We start from the raw sequence: 26,322 nt of genomic DNA, 5'->3' as shown, positions 1-26,322 counted from the left end.
AAAATAAATAAATATACATCTAAAAACATTTAATTTAGAATAAAAATAATTTAAAATCTTATTATTAACTTTAAGTACAGAAAATTTACATAGAAAAAACTTTAAATAATTAATTATATATAGTTATTAAAAAATAATTTATTATTAATAGTCGTTTTATGTAATTAGAAAGAATTAGAACTATTTATATTTTAAACCTGTTTGTGTTATATTTTTTATAAACCTATAATCTGTTATATTTTTTGTATTTTTGTATATTTGTTATTTTTTTTCTAACAATCAAAATATTTTTAACACAACGAAAAAATATAACAAACAGCTCTTGTATGCAATTTTGGACAAGTTTAGCTAGCCTATCAAATGCATCAAGTATTACATTCGATTGGTTCTTACTTTTAAGCCCAACCAATTATATTCAAGTGCTATTTTACTGTGCGATTGTAAACTGATTGTACTTTAAAGAAGCACGTGGTATACTGTGATCATAACCTCCAATTGAGCGCGCTACGGCTACCGTTGTGTGTTGTATCGTGTTTGTTTTCGTTTACGAAAATTAAGCAGCAGAAATGTTACGGAGGCAAGCACGATTACGTCGAGAATATCTGTACAGAAAATCTGTGCAAGATAAAGTGAAATGTATTCAAGAGAAGAAAGATAAATTGAAACACAGTTTGGAAGAAAATATACCGATTCATCCGGATCTAAGGAAAAGCGCATTACATGTGCAAAGGAAGATCGAATGGGAGGATGCTGGACCGGAGATGGCAGTGGCCATGGGTACAGAGATGGGCGGTACCATAGCCAACCACGAGGATGACGAGTATCGTTGGGCTGGCGTGGAGGATCCAAAGATCGTCATCACAACGTCTCGCGACCCAAGCTCCCGGCTGAAGATGTTCGTGAAGGAGCTCCGTCTGATGTTCCCAAACGCACAGCGAATGAACCGTGGTAACTACGAGATGAAGCAGCTAATCCATGCTTGTCGTGCCAACGAAGTCACTGACTTTATCATCGTACATGAACATCGAGGTGTTCCTGATGCTCTGGTGATATGCCATTTGCCTTATGGACCGACAGCCTACTTTACATTATCCGGTGTCATAATGCGACATGATATTCCTGATATTGGTACAATGTCAGAACAGTATCCACATCTAATCTTTCATAATTTTAAGACGAAACTAGGAATAAGAGTAATGAACATATTGAAGTACCTGTTTCCTGTACCAAAAGAAGATAGCAAGAGAGTAATTAGTTTTGCTAATCATGATGATTACATTTGTTTCCGACATCACACATACAAGAAGACTCAAGGAAAGAATATCGAATTGACAGAGGTTGGACCACGCTTTCAAATGAAATTATATGAGATTAAATTAGGAACTCTAGATACTGAATCTGTCGCTGACACAGAATGGGCTTTGAGACCTTATATGAATACAACTCACAAAAGGAGATTTCTGTCTGATGATGATGGTTGGCAACAAGAAGATAATTTAATTTAATTCTAATATGTATATCTGTGTACATATATCAATTTAATTTTGATAAATTTTATATAATTGCATTGACATTTCTCTATAAAATTGTATGTATTTTACATATATTTATTGTATAAATATATTGCTTATATTATGTGAGTAGGCATCACTGAAATATAAATTTTATTCTAAATCCGCAAATTATCAATAATATATATACATATAAAAATGTATGAAAAATTCATTTTTACGAATGTCAGTGAAGAAGGAAATGCTACAAGAGTAAAAATAACTGCAGTTAATTGTAGTAAAATTGTTATTACCATGATTGCCATCTTTCCATTAATGTTCCGCTGAAGGTAGCTTTAATTCTTGCCAGAGATTTCATTATGTTGCTGGAAATCGATTATTGCCAAAATTCCAGAACTGTTAGTGCATTGTAGTGGTCTGTAAAAAAATCAGATATATAAAAGTTAAAAAACCAACGTTATCTGTATACATTATCATTTCTTTTAAAAAATTATCAAAATTTAGCGCAATTAACCGAAGATTTTTTTGTTTAAAGTCTGGAATTTATCGATCGAAAAAACCGCAAAAATAGAAATTCTAGAGAAAGTGATTATTGCTTACTCCTATCCAGACATGTACGTCCAAAAAAATCGTAAAGACGTTTTTAAATAATAATAACAGTCGCTTCATACTAATATCGATTTGTATTAACACAACACAGTTCTCCAAGAAATGTCTCAGGACGTCTCTACATGACATCCCTAAAACGTTTTTCGGAAAACTGTGTTATATGAAAGTCTCTTCCCCTTTCTACTCGAATTCATTTCATGTTTCACGAAAAATTTCATACTATTAGAACATAAACTGCCGATCAGTGTGTAAAATAAATCTTGCTATTCGAAATTGCAAATGGCAGCGGTACTTCCGAATCTCGCTCACCGGTTGTGAAAAAGTGCATAACTATGAAAACGATAATAATTTCGTCACGTACCCATTAGTAATCGCATGACGAACGAAGATCTCAAATCCATTCTCGATTTCCATATTGAATTCAGCCTCTTTTTTTCTAATTATCGATAATTTTCACGATTGCGACGCGGCAGAAAAATTTCGTACAACGTGAACCGAAAAATTTGTCGAAACTGGCGTCTTCCTTGAAGTTAGTCGCGTGTTTTAAATAGTTCGAATTAATCGGAAGCGACACATTTCGTTATCCTAGATTACTAAAATGCGCAATGAAGCGGATAATAATTTGATTACGTATTTATAAGCAACTATGTAAATAAACAACAAAAATAATATTTTTTTAACATAAATTTTAAGATAAATGAATAACATGTGTCAATTTAACATATTATAAATGTTAAATTTATTGAAATATATTAATTCAACATGTTATAAATGTTAATTGTAATGAAGAAATATAATTGCTTTCAAATTGTGTTACGTTTTTGTGTTACAATTCTTTACATATAAATATTTATGTTACTCTCTTTTCAATATTTATCTCGTTTTAAATAAACACTAAAATTTGAAATATATATTAAATTTTTTTTAGCATAAATTTCCCAATTGTGTTGCAATTCGAATTTCATGTAGATCACGTTCGAAATCACGCGTTCTTTTTTGAATGAGCCGTGTATTATTTGTTTTTGCAAAAGTCGCATAAATAAAACAAAACACATGTTGTTGATTTGTTAGACAGAGTGCCGTGGTGTAAACAGCCGATTGTCGTGTTTCCTTGCAACCTCGTGAAAATATTATCGTGGAGAGGAAAATCCTAATTGAATGCCGCGCCATGAATAGGAGTGACGAGCTCGCGAAATCCGAGAATACACCGAGGAGGCGCAGCGCGCGCGTTCAGGCGGCATCTTGGCAGCGGAAGGACGCTATGGATGTGTTTGGCTCGTCAAAAACACGCGCTCAGAAGAGCGACGGTGAGCATCGGTTTTTTATCACGCTATTGCGACTGCATCGAATAGACTGATTGCTTGTTCGCTGATATCGCTTGCGGTGCATCGCATGATTGGGCGCGCGCTCGTAGAGAAACTCGGAATTCTTTTTCTACAACATTCATTTACGTTATACGTATATAGATGCGCTAACGCTTTGGTGTATATGGCGGATAATCGTTGTACTAACTGCGCGCCGTACATGACTATTGTTGTCAAAAAACACAAAATTTTGCAACATCAAGCTAACCTCGATCGCGCCGAAAATCATTTTCACCTTTCTTCTATGACTTTCATCGAAGGATCAACAATCACTTCGTTTTTACATACTGCTTAAACGTTTCTGCAACTTATTGCGTATATTTGATGAATGGATTTGATGAATGGTAAAAGTAAACAATTGAATCGGGAATGTACAAATGTCTTATTGAGAGAGTTCCATTTACCTTAAGTTGCTTACATCTCATTATCGCCTCCTATCTATAAAAGTAGTTAATTGAATAATTGTTTTTCATAAAAACGTAATGCAGATTTCTCAAAGAAAAGAAGCGAAGCAAAGTGAAGTGCGAGTTGTACTGCGACTGGCTGCCCACATCTTTAGTAGCTGATACATTGTAGCCTGTATAGAAGTAGTATTTCTGTACTGTGTCTATCCTGACTCTATAAATGTTTAAGCCTGGTAGTTAGTTATTGCAAAGTACATTAGACTCTTTCTTTTTTTTTTGGCAAGGTGCAGTCTGCTTTATCTTTCAGATCTAGAGGTCACGGGTATCTCCCGTAGTGGCCGCGTGAGGAAGAAATCTTCCAAACTTGTTGACTTCGAATCCGATGATCTTACGGAAAATAAATTGAAGCGACAAAAGGCACAGCAGCTACAAAGTCAACAGTTCTTAGATCAATATGAAGTACAACAGCAACAACAGCAGATATTGCCTATGCAATCTAACCAAGTGGGTAACATTGGACAACAGAGAAAGAATTCAGGTTCAATTCATGTGCAACAAAGGGTTAAGGTGGAATCTCTGTCTGATAATGAAGGACAGACGTCTAGTTCTGAATCCGATGATCCCGCTGGGATAAACGAGGATGAGATAGACTCTGAAAGCAATAATGAAGTAGATCCTCTTTTGATCGATGAAAGAGAAATGGGATTCAGGAAGCTAGAGCCACCATTAGGTCAGGAAATACCATCTCAAGCAAATAGTTTATATATGCTTGAAAAATCTAAGAAAAAATTGGTTATTAAGGATGGAAAAATCATAGGCAAAACAAAATCCCAACGCAAGGATAAAGGGGTATGTATTAACAAAGAACCAATATCAAAGGAAGGCCTTAATCTTTTGACATTTTTAGAAAACAAGATTTACCGCTTACATGCTATGGGCAAAGAAAATTAGGCAAGAACTGTTAGAGCAATATCCTAACTTGGGTATATCTAAGCTATATTTTGTTAGATTATAAATGCATGCAACTTTGATGTTGTTCACTGATTGTTGCTTTTTGTAGATTTTGCTGCAATTTCTAAGCGATTAGGAGAGTTGTGGTCTACAGTACCACATCTGGAAAAATATAATTGGCGCAGACGTGCAAAGCGCTTAGCAGCAAAGCCTCATACTTTACCAGCAAATAAAGATGAGCCTGTTTGGAAAATGCCACCACCCGCCTCGCGAAAAAAATTCATTAATAAAATTGGTGGGTTTGTTAGTTTTTGTATATAGGCAATGGACGATTTGTATGTCATGTTATGTAGATTATCTTCACTTTTTCTTCGTATGCATGTGCATTAGCTAAAAAATATGAAATTGGATATATATCTATCATGTGATTTTTGTAGTTATACAGGGTAAGGCAAATGGTTCACCTGAATAACTCGCTTGTTTTTAACAATAGAAGGAAAAGTATTAAACAATAGTTGCTTGGTTTCGAGGGGTACATAATATGATGTCAATGGCTACTTTTACATCGTGCGCTTATTCCGCGACTTATACGATATGTGTCTTTGTTTAACCTACAGGATAAACAAGCACATCTATTGTTTAGGCCGCGGCCTAAATGCACGGTGTAAACGTAGTCAATAATTATTTGGATATAAGTAGGTGGACGCGTAAAGAATAGGCAAAGGTTAAATCTGTTTTTTTTTTTAATGAAATGATATGTTTTTTTATTTATATTCTGATAGAGCATTTTAAGACAAATACAGTGACCTTTAATCGAAGGTCATTGAAGATTATGCAAGGTCAATAATGAAAAATAAATTGTTTCAAGGCACTCTTCGAATAATTTCGTGTCTTCTCTGCTCGTTGGTATATCACTAATCGTTCGAGTGTATCACGGTATGTAAATAAAAAAACATTCCATTTAAAAAAAATCAGATTTGACCTTTGCCTATCCTTTACGCTTCCACCTACAAAATAATTATTGACATCACATTATGTGCCCCTCAAAACCAAGCAACTTTTATTTAATACTTTTCCTTCTATTGTTAAAAACAAGCGAGTTATTCAGGTGACCTGGTTTAAATGCCTCATCCTATATATTGATCTGTCTCTTGTACTCATGTACCATTTAAATATTCAATACAGCATTAATAAATTATTTTGTATATGTTGTATTTCAGGTAATGGGAAACAAACAAAGCCTGCTTCTGCAAAGAAAACTATTCAACTCGGCGTGCCATCTGTCGTTGGAAATGTTTCAATCTCACCACCATCCAATCGTACCAGTAAAGATCTGGTTAATGAACCAGTAATAGGAACGGGAATGTATAAAGTCGTTGGAACGCAACCAATTGATGTTGCAGCTCATCTCAAATTGCTTGGTGAAAGTTTGACAATCATTGGAGAACGTTTGAAGGAGCACGATGGTCAAATAGCGGTTTCTGGTAGTCTTTCAGTTCTACTGGATTCATTGCTCTGTGCCTTAGGTCCGCTAATTTGTTTAACGCAGCAATTGCCTGAAACTAATGGAGCTAAACCTGAAACACTTTCTCAAATGCTTGACAACATTGCTTATCTTATGCCTGGTCTATAATGTACAAAATGTAAAGTATATTCATAATAATGTAAATAGAGAAATAGTATGAGAAATTAGACATAAAAAAATATATTCTACGAGCGTGAAAACAAAAATAATATTCATTAAAAAATTTAATCTTAAACACAGATTCTCGTTATATTTCGTCTACTATCACATAGATAAAAAAAAAACATTATGTTTTATATAAATAATATATTTGTATAAAAGTTACAATAAATATTTAAATAGTCCAATATTATATAACTAAGTAACTGTACATGGTGTATAAATATTATATCACAATTATTGATTGTCTGTAGGCAAAATGGGCGGGCATGTACAAAATAGATTCTTATCGCCATATATATCGTCTATCCTTCCAACGCTTGGCCAAATCTTGTTGCTTCCTTTGACAAATGTCTAAAAAGTTACAAAGTAATTATTATTAATTAATATACATTTTTTAAACACAATGTTAACGAGATTCTTACAGCAGGAAAAACTGCCAATTCTCGCGAATACGGCCGATTCCATTCGGTTGTTATAACTTGATCCTGCGTGTGAGGTGCCATTTTTAAAGGATTCTGTACAATATCTAATTTTCCTTCTTCAATGTCCGCAATCTCTTTTCTTATAGCTATCGAGGAGTACAAATGTAAATGAAATGACAAGAATGTTTGTCATTAAGATATTTTAAGTATTATTCAATTTTTTTAACTTACAGATTAAAGAATCACAAAATCTGTCCAACTCAGTCTTGTCCTCCGATTCGGTCGGTTCGATCATTAAAGTACCAGTTACCGGCCAACTCATGGTCGGTGCATGGAAACCATAATCCATCAATCTCTTCGCAATATCAACAGCCTCAACGTTGGCAGTTTTCTTAAAGTCTCTTACATCTAGGATGAACTCGTGCGCAATCAACCCAGTCTCACCCTTGTACAACGTTTTGTAATACTTCTCCAATCTCTTGCTCATGTAATTGGCGTTGAGAATAGCCACTTGCGTAGCCTTGCGTAAGCCTCTCGGACCCATCATCTTGATATAAGCCCACGAAATTGGTAGAATGGCGGATGACCCGAAAGGCGCAGCGGATACAGAACCGAGATTTGTTAAATCACTATTGTCGTTACCCGAGCAGTTTATTACTGGGTGATTCGGCAGGAAAGGTATAAGATGTCGCTTCCTATATAAATTATAGTTTTTTAACTTATAACTTTTAACAATAGAACTTCTCTGTCGCTGCGCTGAACTACACTAAAACTTTCTATCTCGCTATCACTAAATTTCAAATGTATATTTTATTTTAAATATCATAAGTGTAACACTAGTTCAGCCACAAAGAACAGATCTTATGTATAAGATTCTGAGATTTAAATAATTGCTTACACTCCGATAGGACCCATACCAGGTCCGCCACCTCCATGAGGAATACAAAACGTTTTATGTAGATTGAGATGCGACACGTCGCTACCATAATCACCGGGTCGACACAAGCCAACTTGAGCATTCATATTGGCACCGTCCAAGTATACCTGACCACCAACGTTGTGCACCATGTTGCATATATCACTGATCGTTTCTTCGAACACTCCATTCGTCGATGGATACGTGATCATCAGACACGACAGCGTTTTTTGGTACTTGTCGATCATATCTTTCAAGTGCGTCATGTCAACAGAGCCGTCTTTCCGTACAGGGATAGGTTCCACCTGCATACCCGCCATTTGAGCGGATGCGGGATTTGTGCCGTGCGCAGATATCGGAATCAAACAGACTTGTCGATGTTTGTCTCCCCTCGACTCATGATAACATTGTATAGCCCTCAGACCCGCGTATTCACCTTGCGCTCCACTATTCGGTTGGAAACTAATACCATCGTAGCCGGTGATTGCGCACAGATCTCGTTCCAATTCGGCAAACAATTGTTGGTATCCCTCAGCCTGCTCGAGCGGCGCGAAAGGATGTATGTCTGTGAAACCTTTCAAACTGCAAGGCATCATTTCCGTTGTTGAATTCAGTTTCATTGTGCAAGAACCCTGATAAACGTTAATATTAGCAAAGAAGCAAACGTATGTATAAAAGTATAATATTAAAGAAAATAATTACCAGTGGAATCATGCTATGTACGAGAGATACATCCTTGTTCTCTAGAGATTTCATGTATCTAACTATTCTTGTCTCTGAATGATAGCTATTGAAGACAGGATGTTGTAAATACGAAATAGTACGATGGAAGTCCGACTTGTCCAAACTTCTCGCGAGAAAGCTTTCATCCTTGACCACTTCTTCAACTGTAATATTCACCGCAAATATCTTAAAAAGATCATTCACATCCTCTGTCGTCGTCGTCTCATCAAGTGATATTCCAATTGTACCATTGTTGAAATATCTGTAAGTTTTTTATTCATAATTTTATTGATAACATCATAAACTATTGCTGTCAATTTAGGAAAATACCTCAAATTTATTTTAGCCTTATTTGCATTTTCCTTTATCACCTGTACTGAAATCTTTGGTGATATCGTAATGGTATCAAAGAAGTATATATTATTTATTGAATTTCCAGCCACCTCCAAACCTTTCGCCAAAGCTAGCGTCAACTTATGTACTCTGCTCGCGATATCTCGTATTCCTTGAGGTCCGTGATATACCGCATACATTGCAGACATATTAGCGAGCAATGCTTGTGCGGTACAAATATTGCTGGTGGCTTTATCTCTCCTGATGTGTTGCTCGCGCGTTTGGAGGGCTAAACGATAAGCGTCCTGTCCGTTGAAATCTCTCGTAACACCTATCATTCTGCCGGGCATTAATCGCACCAATTTCTGTCGGCATGCAAAGAACCCAGCATGAGGTCCACCATATCCAAGAGGCACCCCAAAACGTTGGCTCGTACCAACACATATATCGATACCAAAATCACTCGGAGGTTGAAGTATAGCTAATGCTAGTAAGTCAGTAGCAGCGCAGACGAGTGTCTGTAGGAAAATATATTTATTATAATTAAAATATATCATCTTAAATATAATTTTAAAAATGAAAAAATGTATAATTTAAACACACAAAAAGTATTTGTACAGTCGAAAAATTTAGCTTCCAAGATCAGAAACATGTGAAGCTCCTTTCGTTTAAATTAGAACAGAACATGCTCATTGTGTAAAATTACTAAATAATATTGATTTTCTACAAATAAGGTTTTTTTTATAAAAATTTCTCCTGAATACTTTTTGCATCCACTGTGTGTGTTAATAAGCGTTTATAAAATTTACAAAACTGTCTTTCTTGTATTAGAATTATTTATAAAAAATATCTTTATTTTGGGGCATATACATATGTTATAATTTTTAATAACATATACCTCATTAGCATGCGCTTTTTTAACAACATCCTCAAAATCGTGGATGCAGCCAGTTGTATCGGGATACTGTACGAGAATACCGGCAATATCATTTCCGCTGGTGTCTACTTTAAACACATCTCCAATTTCTAACGTCAAACTTAAGGAAGCAGCGCGTGTTGCGATAACGCTAATTGTCTGAGGATGAACTTGGTCGGAGACGAACAATTTTTTTCTCTTATTATGTCTATGTGCAAGCGCCAGAGCTTCCGCTGCCGCTGTCCCTTCATCCAAGAGAGAAGCGTTCGCTACTTCCATCCCCGTGAAATCGCATATCATGGTTTGGTAATTTAGTAAGCCTTCGAGCCGTCCTTGCGAAATCTCTGGCTGATAAGGAGTATATTGCGTCGTCCTATGGCAAAATACAATAAAATTGTTTCTATATGACCTTACATATATCATATTTCTTAATGTTTTTTAGCACACGACGTACCATCCAGGATTTTCAAAAATGTTACGCATAATCGTGTGCGGTACGCAACAGTTATGGTATCCCATGCCTATGTAAGAGCGCCATACGTCATTCTTTTCCGAAATTTTTGTGATCCTCTTTATTAGATCGTACTCGGCTGCAAAAATTATTTATATTAATTTTTACTTTATGAGTATTTAAATTTCTGATTTTATATACATATACAATATAATATATAATTAGAAATTATATACATATATGTATGTATGTATATGTATATAAAATAGAATTTTATTCATTTTACATGAGCCAAGGAGGAAATTTTAATTATTATTAAATGTAATATTATGAAACAAAAATGCAAAAATTATGAAGAAAATATGCAGTAGCATATTTAGTAATTGCAGCACGCGATATTGAAAAAAGAAATTATATATAGAAATCTATGTAATGATATACGATTAAGTCTATTTGAGAAGAACAACACGTGAGAGCAAAGCAGACGCACGAGATTGAACTGTGACCTGAGATAACGATTTGCCTGAAGGGTTATCATTATTAGGGCAAATCGAATCGTATAAGTCTCGTGACTTGTCACGTTTTCACGGAATGAACCATTGCAGTTATCACGTATCGTAAAAGAATAAAAAAATATACGTTTTTGTTATTTATAGATGTATTCTTAAGAAAAAGACCTGTGTAATTTCACAGACAACATAATAGAACAAAGGCCTAACAATTTATTCCAAATTAATACAATCACGTGTTGATAAAATCTAAATATCGTGTACGTTAATTCGGAAAATTACTCACTAACTGGCTCATCGAGATTTAGATCTCCCTTGTGAAGAATTTTAGCTGGTACTGCGGCTTCCGTTAATTCATCAAGGCTCTGCAATATTGCACCGCGAACAAAAATTAATCCATTGTGATACAAGCATTTTTATCGTATAAACGATCAGAAATAAATTACCTTCAATCCAATTAGTCTTAACATCTCTATCTGTTCATGTTCTCTGGGTCCAATGTGTCTCGTTTGAAATTCTTCCTTTTGTGGAAATAATTTACTCATATTCTGTCTCTGCGAACTACTCAGTTGCAGACAGCGCGTATGTTGAGCCACAATATTATACTTATTTAAAAACCTAGAGCACTTTGCCATCTTTAAAGTATACTGCATCTTAACTTTCAAGAAATACGCACAGAAATATATTAGAAATAGATTGAAATGCGGTGCTCGGTATTTAATACTGCGGCCACTCGAGAATCTTAAAACTAACGAATATTAAAATTGACGGAGATTTTATACTCAGGGTGTAGATATCGCACAATGATGTCACAACTTCTGATTACAGCTGAACTCTTCAGCTTTTGAACCCTGAGTCGTTCAACATCTAAGACAATATTGAGAAATTATTTTCGTCGTTAATATATCTTGTGACACTAAGAAGTTTATTAACGTTTGATCTGGGACATCTAAGTAAGACGGAATCTATATCTCATCAAACATAAATAAACATTATTTTTGCTTTTATTTCGTAAATATTGTACAATATATAAAAAATCTCGTATAATACTCTTATACGAAATAACTCTTATAAATTTTATTATTAATTATGGACTCATTAATACAATTCACTATTTAAAAAATATTACAAGTAAGACACATAAACATATTGCTTGTTTCATAAGAAATTTTTATTTATGAAATATCATTGTTGTGTAACATTCATATTAAAGCAATTCAATTTTATGTGAAAGTAATACGTGTAGTAATATATATAAGATTATTTTCATTACAATGGTAATGTAACCTTTCAATATCACTATATATACACTTTTAAAAAACATGATTTTTATTAATTCTAATTAAAAAAGTAATTGTCAAACAGATTTGAGAAGGTTAAAATAAATAACAAAAATCTAATAATTAAATCGCTGTTTAATTTACGGATTTAAGAAAAATAATTATATATATCACATAAAACTATAAATTTTTTATTTCATAAATTTATCTTGATTTTGTGAAAGTATTTTAGCCGACGATTTAGCATCCAAAAAAAGCGCATTAACTTCCTCGATGTCCTCCTTTTTGATACTAGTCCTTTCATTGACTTTTGCCGCCAAAGCTGCAGGTGTTAAAAGTTGTACTACATATCTGAGAGTAGTTTTCGTACCAAGTTCGCCAAGACTGGATAGAGCCTCATCATCAATTTGTAGTCCTTCCGTAACAGCTCTTAGTTTTACTATTTGTTCAATTTCTTGTCTAGAATATGGAAGAGTTCTTATAATCAGAAGACGGTCCAACAGATCAAGAGGTATGCCATGTGGAGAGATAATGTCTTCAGTTCCTCTGATCTCGCAGCGACCACGATTCGTAGCGAAAATAACGATTGGCGCTATAGCACTTTCCAATGCGCGATGTAGATAAGTAAACGTTTCTATGTCTAACATATGAACTTCATCTATGAATAAAACTCCTGGTACTAACTCAGCAATGCCTTGGTCGATATATTTGTTTACTACCTTATTTATCTCTTTCCGCAACTTATCTGAAATAATTTTGACTTGATTAAATATATTTCTAATTATAATTAAATATATCTTTAACATATAACTATATTTAAGAAAAGTGTAAGATATAAATAATATTTAAAATATTAATAGACCTGTTTCCACTTCATTACTTAACAAAGCATAGTATAAGCATTATTTTTAATTTATATTCAATAAACAACTAGTATATTTTTCTCACTTTAAGTTTTAGATCCTTTTATTGAAGGTTGATATTATTAACTATTCTGTATAAATAATATACAGCAAATTTGATCTTGTACCTGTAATTTCAGTTTTCTTAGGCTTCATCAATTGTCCCATCATTGACATTATGTCCTGTCCTCCTTGTGGCTTGGCATTAGCTACATCCAAATCATGCAACGTCACATCTTGAATAACTTCCTTCTTTTTATGTACATCGCCTTTTGGTAAAGGAACATATTCCTCCGCTTCCAGATCGAATTCTGTAGCAAAATTGTCGCTTCGACCTTGCCTCTTTACTGCCCCGCTATTAGCTTCAATGTAAATTACATCGCCAGTTTCCACTTTCTCTTTTTGTAAAGATTCATATATCGAAGGATCTAGTTTTAATTGTTTTGTGCCTTTAGAAGTTTTCAATCCAATAACTACGTGAGATACAGTTTTACCATAGCCACCCATAGGATTTTCTGTTTCAACAGGTGACAATTCTGTCACTTCACCTTCATATACCTCTTTAGTCTCTTTAATCCTCAAACCAATAGCCCTTCTAAAATTCTCCATAAGAACCTCTGTTTTTTTAATTTCCGAGCTGTAAACTTCTGAGCCTACCATAGGACAGAAAGGTACTTTGTTACCAAGTTCTTGAGCAATGGCAAGTGCTATCGCAGTCTTGCCTGTGCCTGGTGGACCAGCCAATAACACGGCACGTCCTGCCATTTTCTTTGACTTTATCATATCAACAACGATACCTGCTGCCTATAAAAAAACATTATGCTCATGCTCCTAATCACATCCAGAAAATCATTAAATATATACAAAAATACAATAAAAAAAGAAACTAAAACGGTGAAAAATCGGGTGATTTAAAACTGTTGAAATTTGACGTAAATATCACCTGATGTATAGTGTAGGTGTATAAGTTTCTTATGATTTTTAAGCATGGTTTTCTTCTACTACGATACTATTATATGTATCTATTGTTTGATTTATGAGATTAATTAGTGAGTTTTGATGCAACTAAAAGGAATTAAATTGTAATTCATTTTGAGAACAAATTAAATAATTATACACATAACACATAAATAACTAAAATAAAAAATAGAATCGTGATATATTCTTTGGTAATAGAGAAGATATTATGAATTTTAGTAAGACCAGAAAATCGTGATGCTTTCTCTGTGATGGTACTCTTTGAGAGTTTCTATAATTCTAATAAGTATCGCATGACACATGATACATCATGCACATAAAACAACGCAATTCCCGATTCTCTCAAGAAGGCGCTAACCTCACGTGCCATTTCCTGACCGACGAGACCGGCCGCACTCTGGATGGCAGACCCATTTTCATCAAGTCCAAGTCCCTTGATATGTGTGTGAGCTGAAATCCTCTGGGTCTTGGCGGTGCTCTTCACCTCCTCGATTTTCATCGTTGTCACCTTTTTGCAAAAATCAAAATTAGACCAACGTAAAGTGTAAACCGGCCGGGCGTGCACGTTGCTACAACTTGTTTGATCGGTAACGGAGAACGGAGTTAACTCCCTCCCTTCCAGTCGCATTATTATAGCAACGCCATTAGCGAAAATTGAACGTGTGCGCAGCTTGCGCGCCACATTCTGAAGCTTAAGTTCGTTTATTGATCCACTCAACGATACTATGCAGATATATTTCGTCATTTACAGTAAAGTTAAGAGAAAAAGTTAAAAATAAGAGATATATCTTCCGAATTGTTAGTTGAAAGAAATGTAATTACGTTTGTAGAAAATAGATTGCAAGCTATACCTATCAAAAAGTCCGCGTCTAGCAATTGATACATTTTTCAATGGCTAGATGTCTCATAAGACAACAATTTCTCGAGAGTGCCACAGGCAGACTGATTTCGTATATAAAGGCATTTTAGAAAACCAACCGTTGGGTCCGGTACACCTGGGAAAAAGCTAACGGTAAATCGTAATCTTAATTTGAAGTTGCCACTGATTTCAATACAAGTTCCAACTATCTCAGCCCAAGGTGTGACGTCGACCCATTTTGCTTCGAGATACCGTTTTCTCGATGATTCTTTTTCGTCAAAAATTTCATTTATGCAATACACTCACGCTGTTGCATCGATTTAATTTTCCACTCAAATTTGATATTAATTTAATCGTAACAATATATCTTAATCTATTTTAACAAAAAATAAAACAGAAAATAAAAAAATAAACAATTATAATTTATTGACATTTGAAAATTCGAGCTTTAATCTTTCTTATTTACACTGAAGGTTCTATTATATTTCATTATAATTAATTATTATAATATAAATTACATAATAAATACAAATATATACATTATTATGTACTTGTTTAATTATATTAAATTTAATACTAATATACATATATATATATTGTAAAATATAAACAATAAAAATAATAAGAATCTTATTGAATCATACATTTGAAAACTCAACAAACAGGAAATATATGTTATAAAGTTAACATTTTAGACTTAAAAGATTAAAATAAAAAATATTTATAAAAGTCAACATTAGTACAGAGCATGGGTATGTGTGTGTGTATATACATATATATAAAACTGTAATTGCATAAAATATGAGTCAAACAGGATTGAAAAGAGATATAATCAATACAGCTCATTTTTTCCAATAAAAATTAAATTGTGTATACATACAATTTTCTAGTACTACTTCTTATAAGTATTTTTTACATTTTTTTATTTACATATAGATTTACATTATATGATAATCGTTCTTCAAGGTTATCATATAACTTGTTTTAGAATAAGGAACTATTTAAAAAAGTTCAAGAATAATAAATAAATGTTTAATACGGTGTACATTTCAGTGTGATTTATAAAATTTATACATTATTAAGTACTGCGATTTACTTTTTCAATTCCTTCGAGTCTATCTTAGCATAAAACAGAATCATACTTTATATAGAGGCTTTGTTTCTCCATCTTCAAATTCTGGTACTACCATCTGGTTGTCTTTCATCTAAAAAAGGGAATATTTTCTATTGAATATAAAGTATAAAGATGATGAGACATACAAAAGCTAGACTTACTTTGACGTGGGCATATAATATAATTCCCACTAATGTTAAAGTTATACCTATAACTTGATTTATCGCTAATGTTTCGTGGAAAAGTAATGAGCCTCCCAGCAGCAGAAGGCAGAATTTGGAATGTCCAACCATATTATATCTGAACATCTTGTTAAAGTGTATAACATATAACTTTGTGTACATCTCATAATATAATATTAATGTAAGGATACGTTAAAGGTGAGGTCTTTCCTATAATCCAGTAAGAAGTTAAATTTACAAAGAAGGCAACGATACCTGATAGTATCACCATGACCTATAAATAAAGTATAACGTGATTATTCAGTTCAATAATTTCAAAAGTGTCTTAAATCTATCTGCTATTTCAGAAACATACTATATCCAACAATGACCACTTGTGCATGAATGTCTGTCCAATAGGCTCCAAAAGCGGGACTACAATCAACAGCATAACAGCAGATAATGGTGCTTGATAGTACAACAACTGCATTGGATCCATCTGAAACTCTTTCTGCTTTCTGTTTATCATCTGTAAGAAGCAATAAAAGAAATAATCAGTACTATATATATCTATAATTTCCATAATACATAAATCTTGACTTTTTTCTTATTTATCAAAGATAGGACATACAACTTGATATAGAGACGTTACAAATACTCCCAGTGATGCATAAATGGTTCCAATAATGTTGAATTGTATGTCATAATAAAAATTAATTATAACTCCCAGTGTAATCGGTATCAGGGTCAGTTTAACAAGTATGCCAAAACGCTTTTTATAAAATATCATCTGCATTACTATCACGCAGGGTGTCGTTAGCATTTTTGCCACCTGATAGGTCCCAACTGTGTTGTGGGCCAAACTCAGATTCGTTAGAACGACAAATCCACAAAATGTCATGGCAATAAATATCATCTCTTTGATGTCAATACTTTTAATACAAAAGACATCCAGCTTTTCGCAAATTATCAAGCCGATGAACGTCATAAAGAAGTGTATCATGGACAGCGTGATATTCGGAAAGCGGGTATGAACGTAGAGCCATTTGTTGAGAAGCACAATTATAATTGAGAAGGCTATGTTTAGCGTCAAGTAAAACGCCGTGACTACCTTTTTGTTCATCTTTTGTAGAAGCCTAATAATGTTATCGCTGTGAAAAATCAGTAATAATGTTAACGATAACTTTTAAGCCATTATTATATTTTGCACGAATGCACACAAAAATCCCAACTGCGATGAATCGTGTGTGCGTGTGTGGCTAGAAAATCATAACAATAATACTATTTTATTCGGATTCATTTATTGCTCCATTCAACAATCACATAATTCATGTATATCGAATAGTGTGCCATGTTTGAGTGCTCGAGCATCCGCTTGGCAATCTCATTTAACATTTCAGATCATTTTCAACTATTTCAAACTAATTCGGAATACATAATTCCATCATATGACAGCCCGCGTCCCGCGATCGACATGATCACAACACAAGTATATACAAGTAATCTGTCGGCACGGTCGGCACCTTTGATGTTAGCCAAAATGGAGTGCGCATGCGCGAAATAAGCAAGTTGCCTAGTAAAGGCCGCAGCACACACTTTGCATGACGCATAAACCATATACATAAAGAATTTGATTGGTCCATTGACTCATGCATAAGAAAATGACGAATATTAAAAATTGACGAATAGCAAGCGTCATATTCGCTTGCTATTCGTCAATTTTTATCATGTGACCTTTTTTGTCGCTGGAACGGCCAGTTTCAGCAGCTCGTGAAAAGGCACCTTTAGGGCCTCTTTCACCAACGCCGATTAACTTAATCGACGATTAGTCCATTGGAATTGACCAATCGCATTTATCATTTAGTTTTGACGACAGACGCGATTGGTCAATTCCAATAGACTAATCGTCGATTAAGTTAATCGGCGTTGGTGAAAGAGGTCCTTAAGCGGGGAGCACAGACTTTTGCATAAAGCGGGGAGCACAGACTTTTGCATAACGCATAAACCATATACATAAAGAATTTGATTGGTCCATTGACTCATGCATAAGAAAATGGACCAATGAAATTCCTTATGCACATGCTTTATGCGTTATGCAAAAGTCTGTGCTCCCCGCTTTATGCAAAAGCTGTGCTCCCCGCTTTAGCTTCACTCAACTGTTGAATCCGCTGAATGTGCCCATTACCTTTTTACATCATGGCCGAGAGGGCGCGAAAGACGTTTTTCAATCGTACTTGTGAGATTGCCTTTAATAATACTTCATCGATGACGTAAGTTAAAACACGAGGCGAGCGCCAAAAACCGTTCGATAACCGCTCAAATCAGCGGTTTTTTGTGATGTAAAGTGATAAACTCGTTTTAGTATCTCTTTGTAAAGCATCGGAACATGTTAGAGTTCCTGCTGGGATATCGCGAGGTCGTGCCGGATCAAACTCTGCCAGAGAAATGGAAAGAGATCACTCTGAACACAGGTAAACGTGTTCTAACCTCCTCTAACCGGAGCTCAACCGCCCGGCAAACCGAAATTTCACTCAAGTCGTCACATAAAAATTCTTTAAGAAACTATCCGCAGCAATGTGCAAGCATAACACTTGTGGAATAATATATTGTATAACATTCGCAAGTTGAAGTATCATTTTTGTATTGTCTAACCTCTACCCATCTTATGTTCACTGCTCATTCTTATGTAAATTGATTTTGGATTTTTGTAAATCAAGTGGCACACGTAACTGACCTCAAATTTATACATACGTCAAACACGTATATCAATTTATTGCATTTTGATAAAATTACTGTTAATAATTTTTAAATAATTGCACAATAATTAAATTAACTATTATATTAGCTGTTGCTATTATAAAAAAGCTTATAATAGGTAATAATGAGTACCTTCCAATAAACGATGCAGATGACACGGTGTGACATAGTATGATTAGTACGTCTTTGTTTGTCAATGTTAAACAAGGATGAGATGATCACTGTATTGTATTATGTCGCTTGTTAGAAGATACACAATAATATATGTAATAAAAAATAATTGCATTATTATATTGTTATCTGTTGTATCATTACTAATGTTATTATTATTATCTACTAAGAAGGAATAAATGAAAAGAATCTTATTTTTATAGGTGGAAGCCAAAGTACATTGCAAGATATAAAAGTACCAGAAAGAGCAGGTGGCTACTCATACAAAGATTCTTCCAAGTATTTCACTCGTAATCGCTTTATTTACTGGCGTATTTGCCATGATGTACTTGAATTGGTGGAACATAGTTTGGACATTAATCTTGCCAATTGTCGAGTGAGATACAAATTTACAGACACTCCAATTCTAGATGGAATTTCTATTCACGAGACAGTCAATTCTGTCATTATCTTGATTGTCACAGTTTCCAGTGTCCACAAGCTTTCCTTTTCTCATCCGGATAAAATTCACAATCAAGTGCATAAATTTTATTATTTACTTTTTATGCATATTTTATTACCAAAAATTATTTTAATTATTTTATTAATAATTTATTTTTTCAAGGAAAATTTGTTGGGAACATATACTGATCTTAGTGTACAATCTATATTTAGCGAAGCCTCTGTGCAAAATGCTAGAGATCCTCATACATTTCACATTATTTCTAATGCTGGAGCCACAAGTAAGCATATAGATTATTGGATCTTTCCAGCAAAAGATACAGTGACACAGTAATCATTTCATTTCTGTTTAAACAAGGATGTAATGATTTATTGTGTTACATTGTGTCATCTTTTATTGGAAAGCACCTTCTATCATAATACAGCAATATAATATATTTAATTTGATCACTATATTAATATACCAGTCATTCACTTAACAATTTTTTTCAGACTCCCCAGTGCCTCATGCAGCAGCGTCATGGCTTACATTGCCACAGGAAGAGGCATTATTTGCCCTTGCATACAGTTCAGCTACTATATTACTTTTGAGGCTCGATACACTTACAGGTTTTGTGCACACCAGTGAATTGAAACAGGACTCGATAATGCCTAAATTCTTAAGTGGTATAGCCACTGCATTTAGAGGTCGTAATACCGAAGCTTACGTGGCTATGTCTCTTGTTATACACAATTACGGCAGCGATACGTATCTATTTGCATTATGTCGAGAGGGCAATCTACGTATATGGTCTTGCAACAAAACACAGTGCGTAGCTGTGACAGACGCGGCTACCGAGAATCGTATTGTATCTCAAGGTGCACAAGGCCACGTCTTAAGAAAAGCGCTGGGCAATGATAACGAATTGTATCTTGGAACTTTCTTAAAATTCAGCACGGGATGTGAGTTCAGCATTCTGAAGCTTGTGCAGGACAACGGCATGTTCAAATTTATTAGATTATGTACATTATACGCGCCAGATGTAAGTACTTTTATTAATATTTCTTTTTCTATATATTTTACTATGATAAAAAGCGTAACGAATTTATATTATTTATACACAGCAACATCTGGTAGATTTTGCATTCACGCCAACTAGATTGTGGGCAGTATGGAGAACCGCGGACATGGATGCGGTGGCAGTGACGCACGCACAGTTACCTGTAACGCACCGCATTAGACCAGCATGGGAAACCACGATTTTAGAACAAGCGCGTGACAGAGATTATATTGTAACTGAACCTGGAATAGATCCAAGAGAGGCGTACATTAATTATATTTTTCATCCTGGACAGTTTTCGCTGGCAGATATTACGAAAGCCCTGAGCATCTACAGGAGATCTAATGTAATAGTAGATATGACTTTTTCACCAGCCGTTTTAAAAGAAAGGGTGTGTATGGCAGTAGAGGCCGAGATGCAGGCAGAAGTAATGGATTACGTGATTATGGATGAAGATTATCTCGAAATTGCTAATCGATGTTGGTCAAAATTCTACTCGTGCGTCGTCCAATACCATGCCAATGGTACTCGTCCTGTAGGTCTACTGCTACTGCCGAGCGTTTACGGCGTTGTGTTATTGAAGAAGTCCTCGTTCTCGTTTCTAAGACCTATGGAAGCTTTAGAACATCTAGTACTTTGCAACAACAACTCCTATATTTCCCGATTCAAAAGAACGCCCATTCTATCACAAGATGAAGACACATGTCAAGATCTAATTACGTTAATGTCCGCATTAGTCTTGTTAGGAGAACAATTATCCGAAGAAACTAAAACGGAAATCGAGAGAGAATTGTATCATTTGAGAAGCCCAGATATCATAATTGATGATTTGCTGTCAAAACTGTTGGAACCTGATGATCCAGTGAGTATTTTAATTAATTTTTACTCTGTTTTTCTTTATGCAATGTACTCTTATGCAACATACATACTGTTACAAATAGCTGTCGGATTTTGATTTCCAATCGGAACTTTGTCATAAGCTGAGCAACGTTAAAGATATATCAGGAGCCATGGCCATGTTGTTAGAAGCTTTAACATATGATCTTGGGCAGCCGAATAAACTGCAATTCGAGGATGATCACGATACTTCGAAACTTTTGTTGAATGTCAATCATCTATTTGGTAGTCAGCTAGGAATTTCCACGGTAGCAGAAACCATAACACAAATAGCGCTTCTGAGATTTTCCATCTGCAGAGATTTGTTGATACTGCAACAACTCATATTACTTCGTCCTGAGATATTTAATTCGAGATCTTTACATACTATAAGATCATCGTTAGCGCCGAGAACCGTTGTACTTACTCAAGCTTACTACGTTGTCACGTGGATATGCGAGTCGACAGCAACATATACTCCTTCACAATCATTACTGTAAGTTTTATCTTCTTATAATAAATATAAATTTATTTCTGATTACCAAGCAATATTCAAACAACAACATGACATACTAAAGAAGATTACAAAATTTCAGCGAATCTAGTTCTCAACGTCTTTCAACTCTTAAACTCGCCGATTCGCGAATTAATGTTGGACAGAGACAGCATCGGTCTCTGTCGCTGCTGGAATTGTTTATCCATAGCAGTGGTGCAAAACATGCCCATATTTTAATGGCTCAAACAAACATGGACCCAACAACTCTGATACCTTGGCATTATAGTTTGCTAACGCATGTGACGCTTATCGCGCAACTTATGTATCCTTTATTAACAGCTTCAACACAATTTTCGTATTAATTCTTTTATGTCAAATTCAAATAATTCAAGATTTATGGTCTTTATACATTTTCTTAAACAATGCAATTAGATGGCCGATATCTGGAAATTTTATCTTCCCCGAGTGGCTACTCTCCAGTTGCCAATTCCTGCTTGTTCAAGAATATGTGAGACTTTTGAAGACGTGGTGCGAGTGGAATAGTGCTTCGAGGAAATTTATATTAGCGGTTGCCTTATTAGAAATGGGAGAGATGCAAAAGGCGTGTGATCATTTTCTTCGTGCTTCCGACGGAATATTAACCGACGTGTTTCTAGTAGATGCCTTACTCAATTCTAACGTAACATCGAGAAATAGAGATTTGGTTTATTATTATCTAAAAGTTATTAAATTGTTTGAAGAGCACAATGCGTCCGACTGTATCATAGAGATCGCTGAAACAGCCATAACGAATGCCGACGCAGATGATCCAAATTTACCGACACTTCATTCCATAATATTCGCACAACATTTAAGTCTGGGTCATCACGCGGAAGCTTACCATTGCTTGAACGCGAATCCAGATCCCGTACGTAGAGTGGATTGCTTACGGCAATTGGTCGTTACATTATTCGAAAAAAAATTGTTGATAGATTTAATTTCTTTTCCTTATATCGATATGTACGAGGATCTCGAGAGAATAGTAGAAGGCAGAGCCAGAAGCGTTGATCTTATGGAAAACAATTATTATAATTTTTTATATAGTTTCCATATCAATAAGCAAAACATGCGGAAAGGTAAGCTTCTTATTCTGTGATTGAATATATACACATATTATTAGCTATAAATTTTTATATTTTCACAGCCGCATCTGTAATGTACGAACAAGCTATGCGTTTGAGTCAAGAGCCTCATTCTGCACCGGTTATAACGAAGCAAGCACAATGTCTACTAGCGTGTATTAATGCTTTACATCATGTAAGTGAAAAGTACAGGTGGATCGTAAGGCCTGTAATTGATCAGAGTATATCTAGCGAGATGAATTCGTCGAATCCACAAAAGAAACGAAACATTGATGGAAAAGAGGTTTTGCATTATAAGATAAAGAAACAAGTCGAAGTATTAGAACTGGATGATATCAAAAAGGAGTATTATATAGTAGATGCAAGATTAAAAATATCAAAAGTAAATTCAGAAATGCATATAGTTGCACATACTGGTAAATGTCTCTTAACTGTGTTTTATTTATCTTTATGAAGAAATTGACCAAAATTATGTTACATATTTATGTATTTCAGAACTATCTGAGCTTATTGTCACTTTATGTAGCATTGGCTTGTACGCAACAGCGCTACATTTATGTGATGTATTCAAAATTAGTAAAGCCTCTGTACTCAAAAGTTTGACCTCTCAATGCATTAAATTAAGCCAACGTGAGGATCCAAACGCCTGGGATTGGCTAATACAAAATGATATATTTGGTATGCATAGTTATATTATAATTTTGCAAACTATTGCGAAATATTTTTTTCCAAGAGCTTTGTGTGTATATATATATATAATAATCTTCAGATATTGGAATATCTAATACAACCATTACAAACACTGCTTGGAGATTATTAGAGTATTTCACATTGAAGCACGAAAAGAGTGATAACTGTGAACTACATAAGGCCGTTGCACAAAAATTACTACAAGATGGAGCTTTTCTACCACAATGGTTATTAATATCGTATAAAGTAAGTACTTTCTCTTGATCAAATTTATTCAGTATTTATATAATATTTCTATATGTTGAGATAAAATCATCTATTTACATCAAAATATTATAGAAACGAAATGCGTCAGAGCTTCTTCGTCTTATGCTAAATACTGGTCGACTAGTGGAAGCCAGTGACTTAGCAGTAGATTACATTAATGCGGTATTAGGTAGCGGTAAAGAACATTTTGGTCTTGAAACACCATTAGTAGCTACCGCGCCGCCTGTTTGGTTACCGCTTAATACTATAGAAGTATTATTAAGTGAATTGCAGCACTTAAAAAATGACTCAGCTCATGCAGAGGTAAAGTATATATATTTTTAACTCGTAAAAATGTATATTTATATATTAATAATTACAACTTGATATATGATGAGATTTATATTTTAGAGCTACGAAAGATTAGATGCAACTTTGGAAAAGTATCTGGAAACAGTAGAACGCGTTTCAGAAGACATGATTAAAATAAAAATGATGAATGAACAGTCCTAGTAGTAAGTAACATATCTATTTATTTAATATATATAATTGTTACAAAAATTCTTATACATATGTATTATATATTATTAATTATAAACTCAGTTCAATGTACATATGGAAGAAAGATTTATGTGATAGTCAATATATGTAATTATAAATTAAGTATAAACTGGATCGTTATTAAGTGACAATATAATTGTTAATATGATAATGATAATGAGCATTGCAGTAACAATCGCGGCTATTATATGAGGACATCGTTTGAACAATACCTATAATTGTCATTTAAAATTTAAAATTTTCATTAAAGATTCCATTAATAAACAAACGATCATTATAATAAATTTATAGTCATTACCATTAACAAAACAACCATTGCAAGAATAAGAATAGATCCGACTGGTAATAAAAAGGAAGCAGCCCAATAATGTCTCATTGTAGGTTCTATAAAAGAGAAATAGTTATATTACTTTAAGTTTATTCTAGAAAAATATTATATAAAGAAAATAATATTTTATTATATTTTTAGACCGCATGCTCACCTATACACCAATTTTGATTAAATCTATTATAAATAGAAGGTGATTTTATTATATCATTGTATTTTTCAATTGCAGAATCAAGCACTTTTTGTATCTATGGTCCGCGTATCATCTCTCTCAACTGGTCTGCTGCGATGTACATATTTATGTCAATTTATATTATTAATTCAGTAACTACTGAAACAGTATAAAAAATTATTGTTTATAATTTTTGAAATCAATCTTGATTTTTTACATGAATTTTCCATTATGTAATAAGGGAATTTATTTGTAAGGTGATTTAAAGTGCCAAGAATGAATTGTAATATACTTTACACATCTTGTTAGAATACAGTTAATGGTAAGGATGCTTTGTTATAAATGTTTAGATTTTAATTTTAAATTATTATTTGTTACACACATCTTGCTATTTATTATCACTTGCATAACTTTAGAAGCTACAGAATGTGTATAATGAAGTTAAATATCGTTGTCATGTTGCAATCTTACCTCTTCTGTAATCTAACAATGTTTATTGTATACAACATTCTCATTAAAGACTGTTACTTATTTGCGTCATTCTCAATAATAGTATAATATTATTATCATCATACATAATAATTTCTTCCATTTTTACATTAAACTCCAATATCAACAAACAATTTCTTATTGTTTACCGCGAGTTTTAATAATGTAACTATGTGTTTATATAAACCGATGTTTTTATTTTTATTGAAATCCCCTATCATATGTAAAATTTATTGTAAGAAAACTAAAGAGACAATCATTTGTGTAATTTTCAAAAAACATTGTAGCTACAATGTATGCGATGAAAGTATTCATATTTAATCAAATGTTATAATATAACATATGTTTCACACATTTTAAATCTTATACATGTTGCTAACATGATTGTATGTATGTAATTTAATTTGTGTTGCTAATGATAATTTACAAAGAAAACTTTTAGTATAATTTTGTCATCAAATATGATCATAAATAGCCTGATACAATCAATATAAATTTTACAAAGCACAGAATACATGACACATTGAATCTGCCTGACAAAACAAACTTGTAACAAAAAAATTATTCATAATGAATATTTTTATTTACGAGATAAGCTTGGTTTCTGCTATCAATTTTGTTATCAGAAAAATGATGGAAGAAACCCACTATGATCAGAATATAAATAACTTTAATTAAATTCCAATTATTCAACTTATCAAATAATATTTATAATTTTAATAAGATAAAATTATTAATTTTAATTATTAATTTAACATATAAAAAATTACATTAAGAATGACAGATATACAATTAGAAAGTTTTCTTTAAACAATTTTGTTAGTTTCATTGATTATCGGTTAAA

The 26,322-nt window shown here is 33.7% G+C and overlaps 7 protein-coding genes across 10 annotated transcripts; 3 read left to right on the top strand and 4 right to left on the bottom strand.

Moving 5' to 3' along the window:
* Window positions 1-506: 506 nt before the first annotated feature.
* Window positions 507-1,505, top strand: LOC108780947 (U3 small nucleolar ribonucleoprotein protein IMP4). Its single transcript, XM_018548795.1, has one exon. The coding sequence runs from the start codon at window positions 567-569 to the stop codon at window positions 1,503-1,505; it is 939 nt and encodes a 312-aa protein (XP_018404297.1). The 5' UTR covers window positions 507-566.
* A 1,836-nt stretch (window positions 1,506-3,341) lies between these two features.
* On the top strand, window positions 3,342-6,617 carry LOC108780917 (HMG box-containing protein 4). Of its 4 annotated transcripts, none has more exons than XM_018548758.1 (6): window positions 3,372-3,427; window positions 3,973-4,121; window positions 4,202-4,737; window positions 4,796-4,871; window positions 4,949-5,134; window positions 6,060-6,617. In XM_018548758.1, exons 2-6 carry the CDS (start codon window positions 4,109-4,111, stop codon window positions 6,470-6,472), a joined length of 1,224 nt encoding a protein of 407 aa, XP_018404260.1. In that variant the 5' UTR covers window positions 3,372-3,427; window positions 3,973-4,108; the 3' UTR covers window positions 6,473-6,617. The 4 variants fall into 4 exon arrangements, with proteins under 4 accessions (XP_018404261.1, XP_018404258.1, XP_018404260.1 ...); XM_018548757.1 differs by lacking the exon at window positions 3,372-3,427 and adding an exon at window positions 3,797-3,828; XM_018548759.1 differs by lacking the exon at window positions 3,973-4,121 and having other exon boundaries at window positions 3,342-3,427; window positions 4,196-4,737.
* A 115-nt stretch (window positions 6,618-6,732) lies between these two features.
* On the bottom strand, window positions 6,733-11,431 carry LOC108780848 (glycine dehydrogenase (decarboxylating), mitochondrial). The gene is made up of 10 exons (XM_018548662.1): window positions 11,243-11,431; window positions 11,083-11,161; window positions 10,291-10,426; window positions 9,819-10,209; window positions 8,918-9,438; window positions 8,567-8,849; window positions 7,847-8,496; window positions 7,180-7,643; window positions 6,949-7,094; window positions 6,733-6,877 (listed from the first exon to the last, which is right to left on the bottom strand). Exons 1-10 carry the CDS (start codon window positions 11,429-11,431, stop codon window positions 6,761-6,763), a joined length of 2,976 nt encoding a protein of 991 aa, XP_018404164.1. The 3' UTR covers window positions 6,733-6,760.
* An 836-nt stretch (window positions 11,432-12,267) lies between these two features.
* Window positions 12,268-14,536, bottom strand: pont (RuvB-like helicase pontin). Its single transcript, XM_018548782.1, has 3 exons — window positions 14,315-14,536; window positions 13,107-13,782; window positions 12,268-12,821 (listed from the first exon to the last, which is right to left on the bottom strand). Exons 1-3 carry the CDS (start codon window positions 14,453-14,455, stop codon window positions 12,268-12,270), a joined length of 1,371 nt encoding a protein of 456 aa, XP_018404284.1. The 5' UTR covers window positions 14,456-14,536.
* Window positions 14,537-15,858: 1,322 nt separating this feature from the next.
* Window positions 15,859-17,574, bottom strand: LOC108780953 (solute carrier family 35 member E3). The gene is made up of 5 exons (XM_018548802.1): window positions 16,722-17,574; window positions 16,467-16,619; window positions 16,303-16,385; window positions 16,091-16,229; window positions 15,859-16,020 (listed from the first exon to the last, which is right to left on the bottom strand). The coding sequence occupies exons 1-5, from the start codon at window positions 17,211-17,213 to the stop codon at window positions 15,952-15,954; spliced, it is 936 nt and encodes a 311-aa protein (XP_018404304.1). The 5' UTR covers window positions 17,214-17,574; the 3' UTR covers window positions 15,859-15,951.
* Window positions 17,575-18,430: 856 nt separating this feature from the next.
* Window positions 18,431-25,272, top strand: Nup160 (nuclear pore complex protein Nup160). Its single transcript, XM_018548842.1, has 14 exons — window positions 18,431-18,561; window positions 19,222-19,535; window positions 19,623-19,740; window positions 19,952-20,481; window positions 20,564-21,361; window positions 21,441-21,871; window positions 21,972-22,193; window positions 22,304-22,986; window positions 23,055-23,408; window positions 23,488-23,670; window positions 23,762-23,928; window positions 24,022-24,252; window positions 24,340-24,443; window positions 25,047-25,272. The coding sequence occupies exons 1-13, from the start codon at window positions 18,477-18,479 to the stop codon at window positions 24,439-24,441; spliced, it is 4,218 nt and encodes a 1,405-aa protein (XP_018404344.1). The 5' UTR covers window positions 18,431-18,476; the 3' UTR covers window positions 24,442-24,443; window positions 25,047-25,272.
* On the bottom strand, window positions 24,588-25,290 carry LOC108780847 (uncharacterized). Its single transcript, XM_018548661.1, has 4 exons — window positions 25,282-25,290; window positions 24,972-25,065; window positions 24,788-24,873; window positions 24,588-24,701 (listed from the first exon to the last, which is right to left on the bottom strand). Exons 1-4 carry the CDS (start codon window positions 25,288-25,290, stop codon window positions 24,588-24,590), a joined length of 303 nt encoding a protein of 100 aa, XP_018404163.1.
* Window positions 25,291-26,322: the final 1,032 nt, after the last annotated feature.

This window comes from Cyphomyrmex costatus, unplaced genomic scaffold (assembly GCF_001594065.2).
Source record: "Cyphomyrmex costatus isolate MS0001 unplaced genomic scaffold, Ccosl1.0 scaffold75, whole genome shotgun sequence".
Lineage (NCBI taxonomy): Eukaryota > Metazoa > Arthropoda > Insecta > Hymenoptera > Formicidae > Cyphomyrmex > Cyphomyrmex costatus.
Note: the sequence above shows the minus strand (reverse complement) of the source record. Positions and strands in the feature narration are given on the sequence as shown.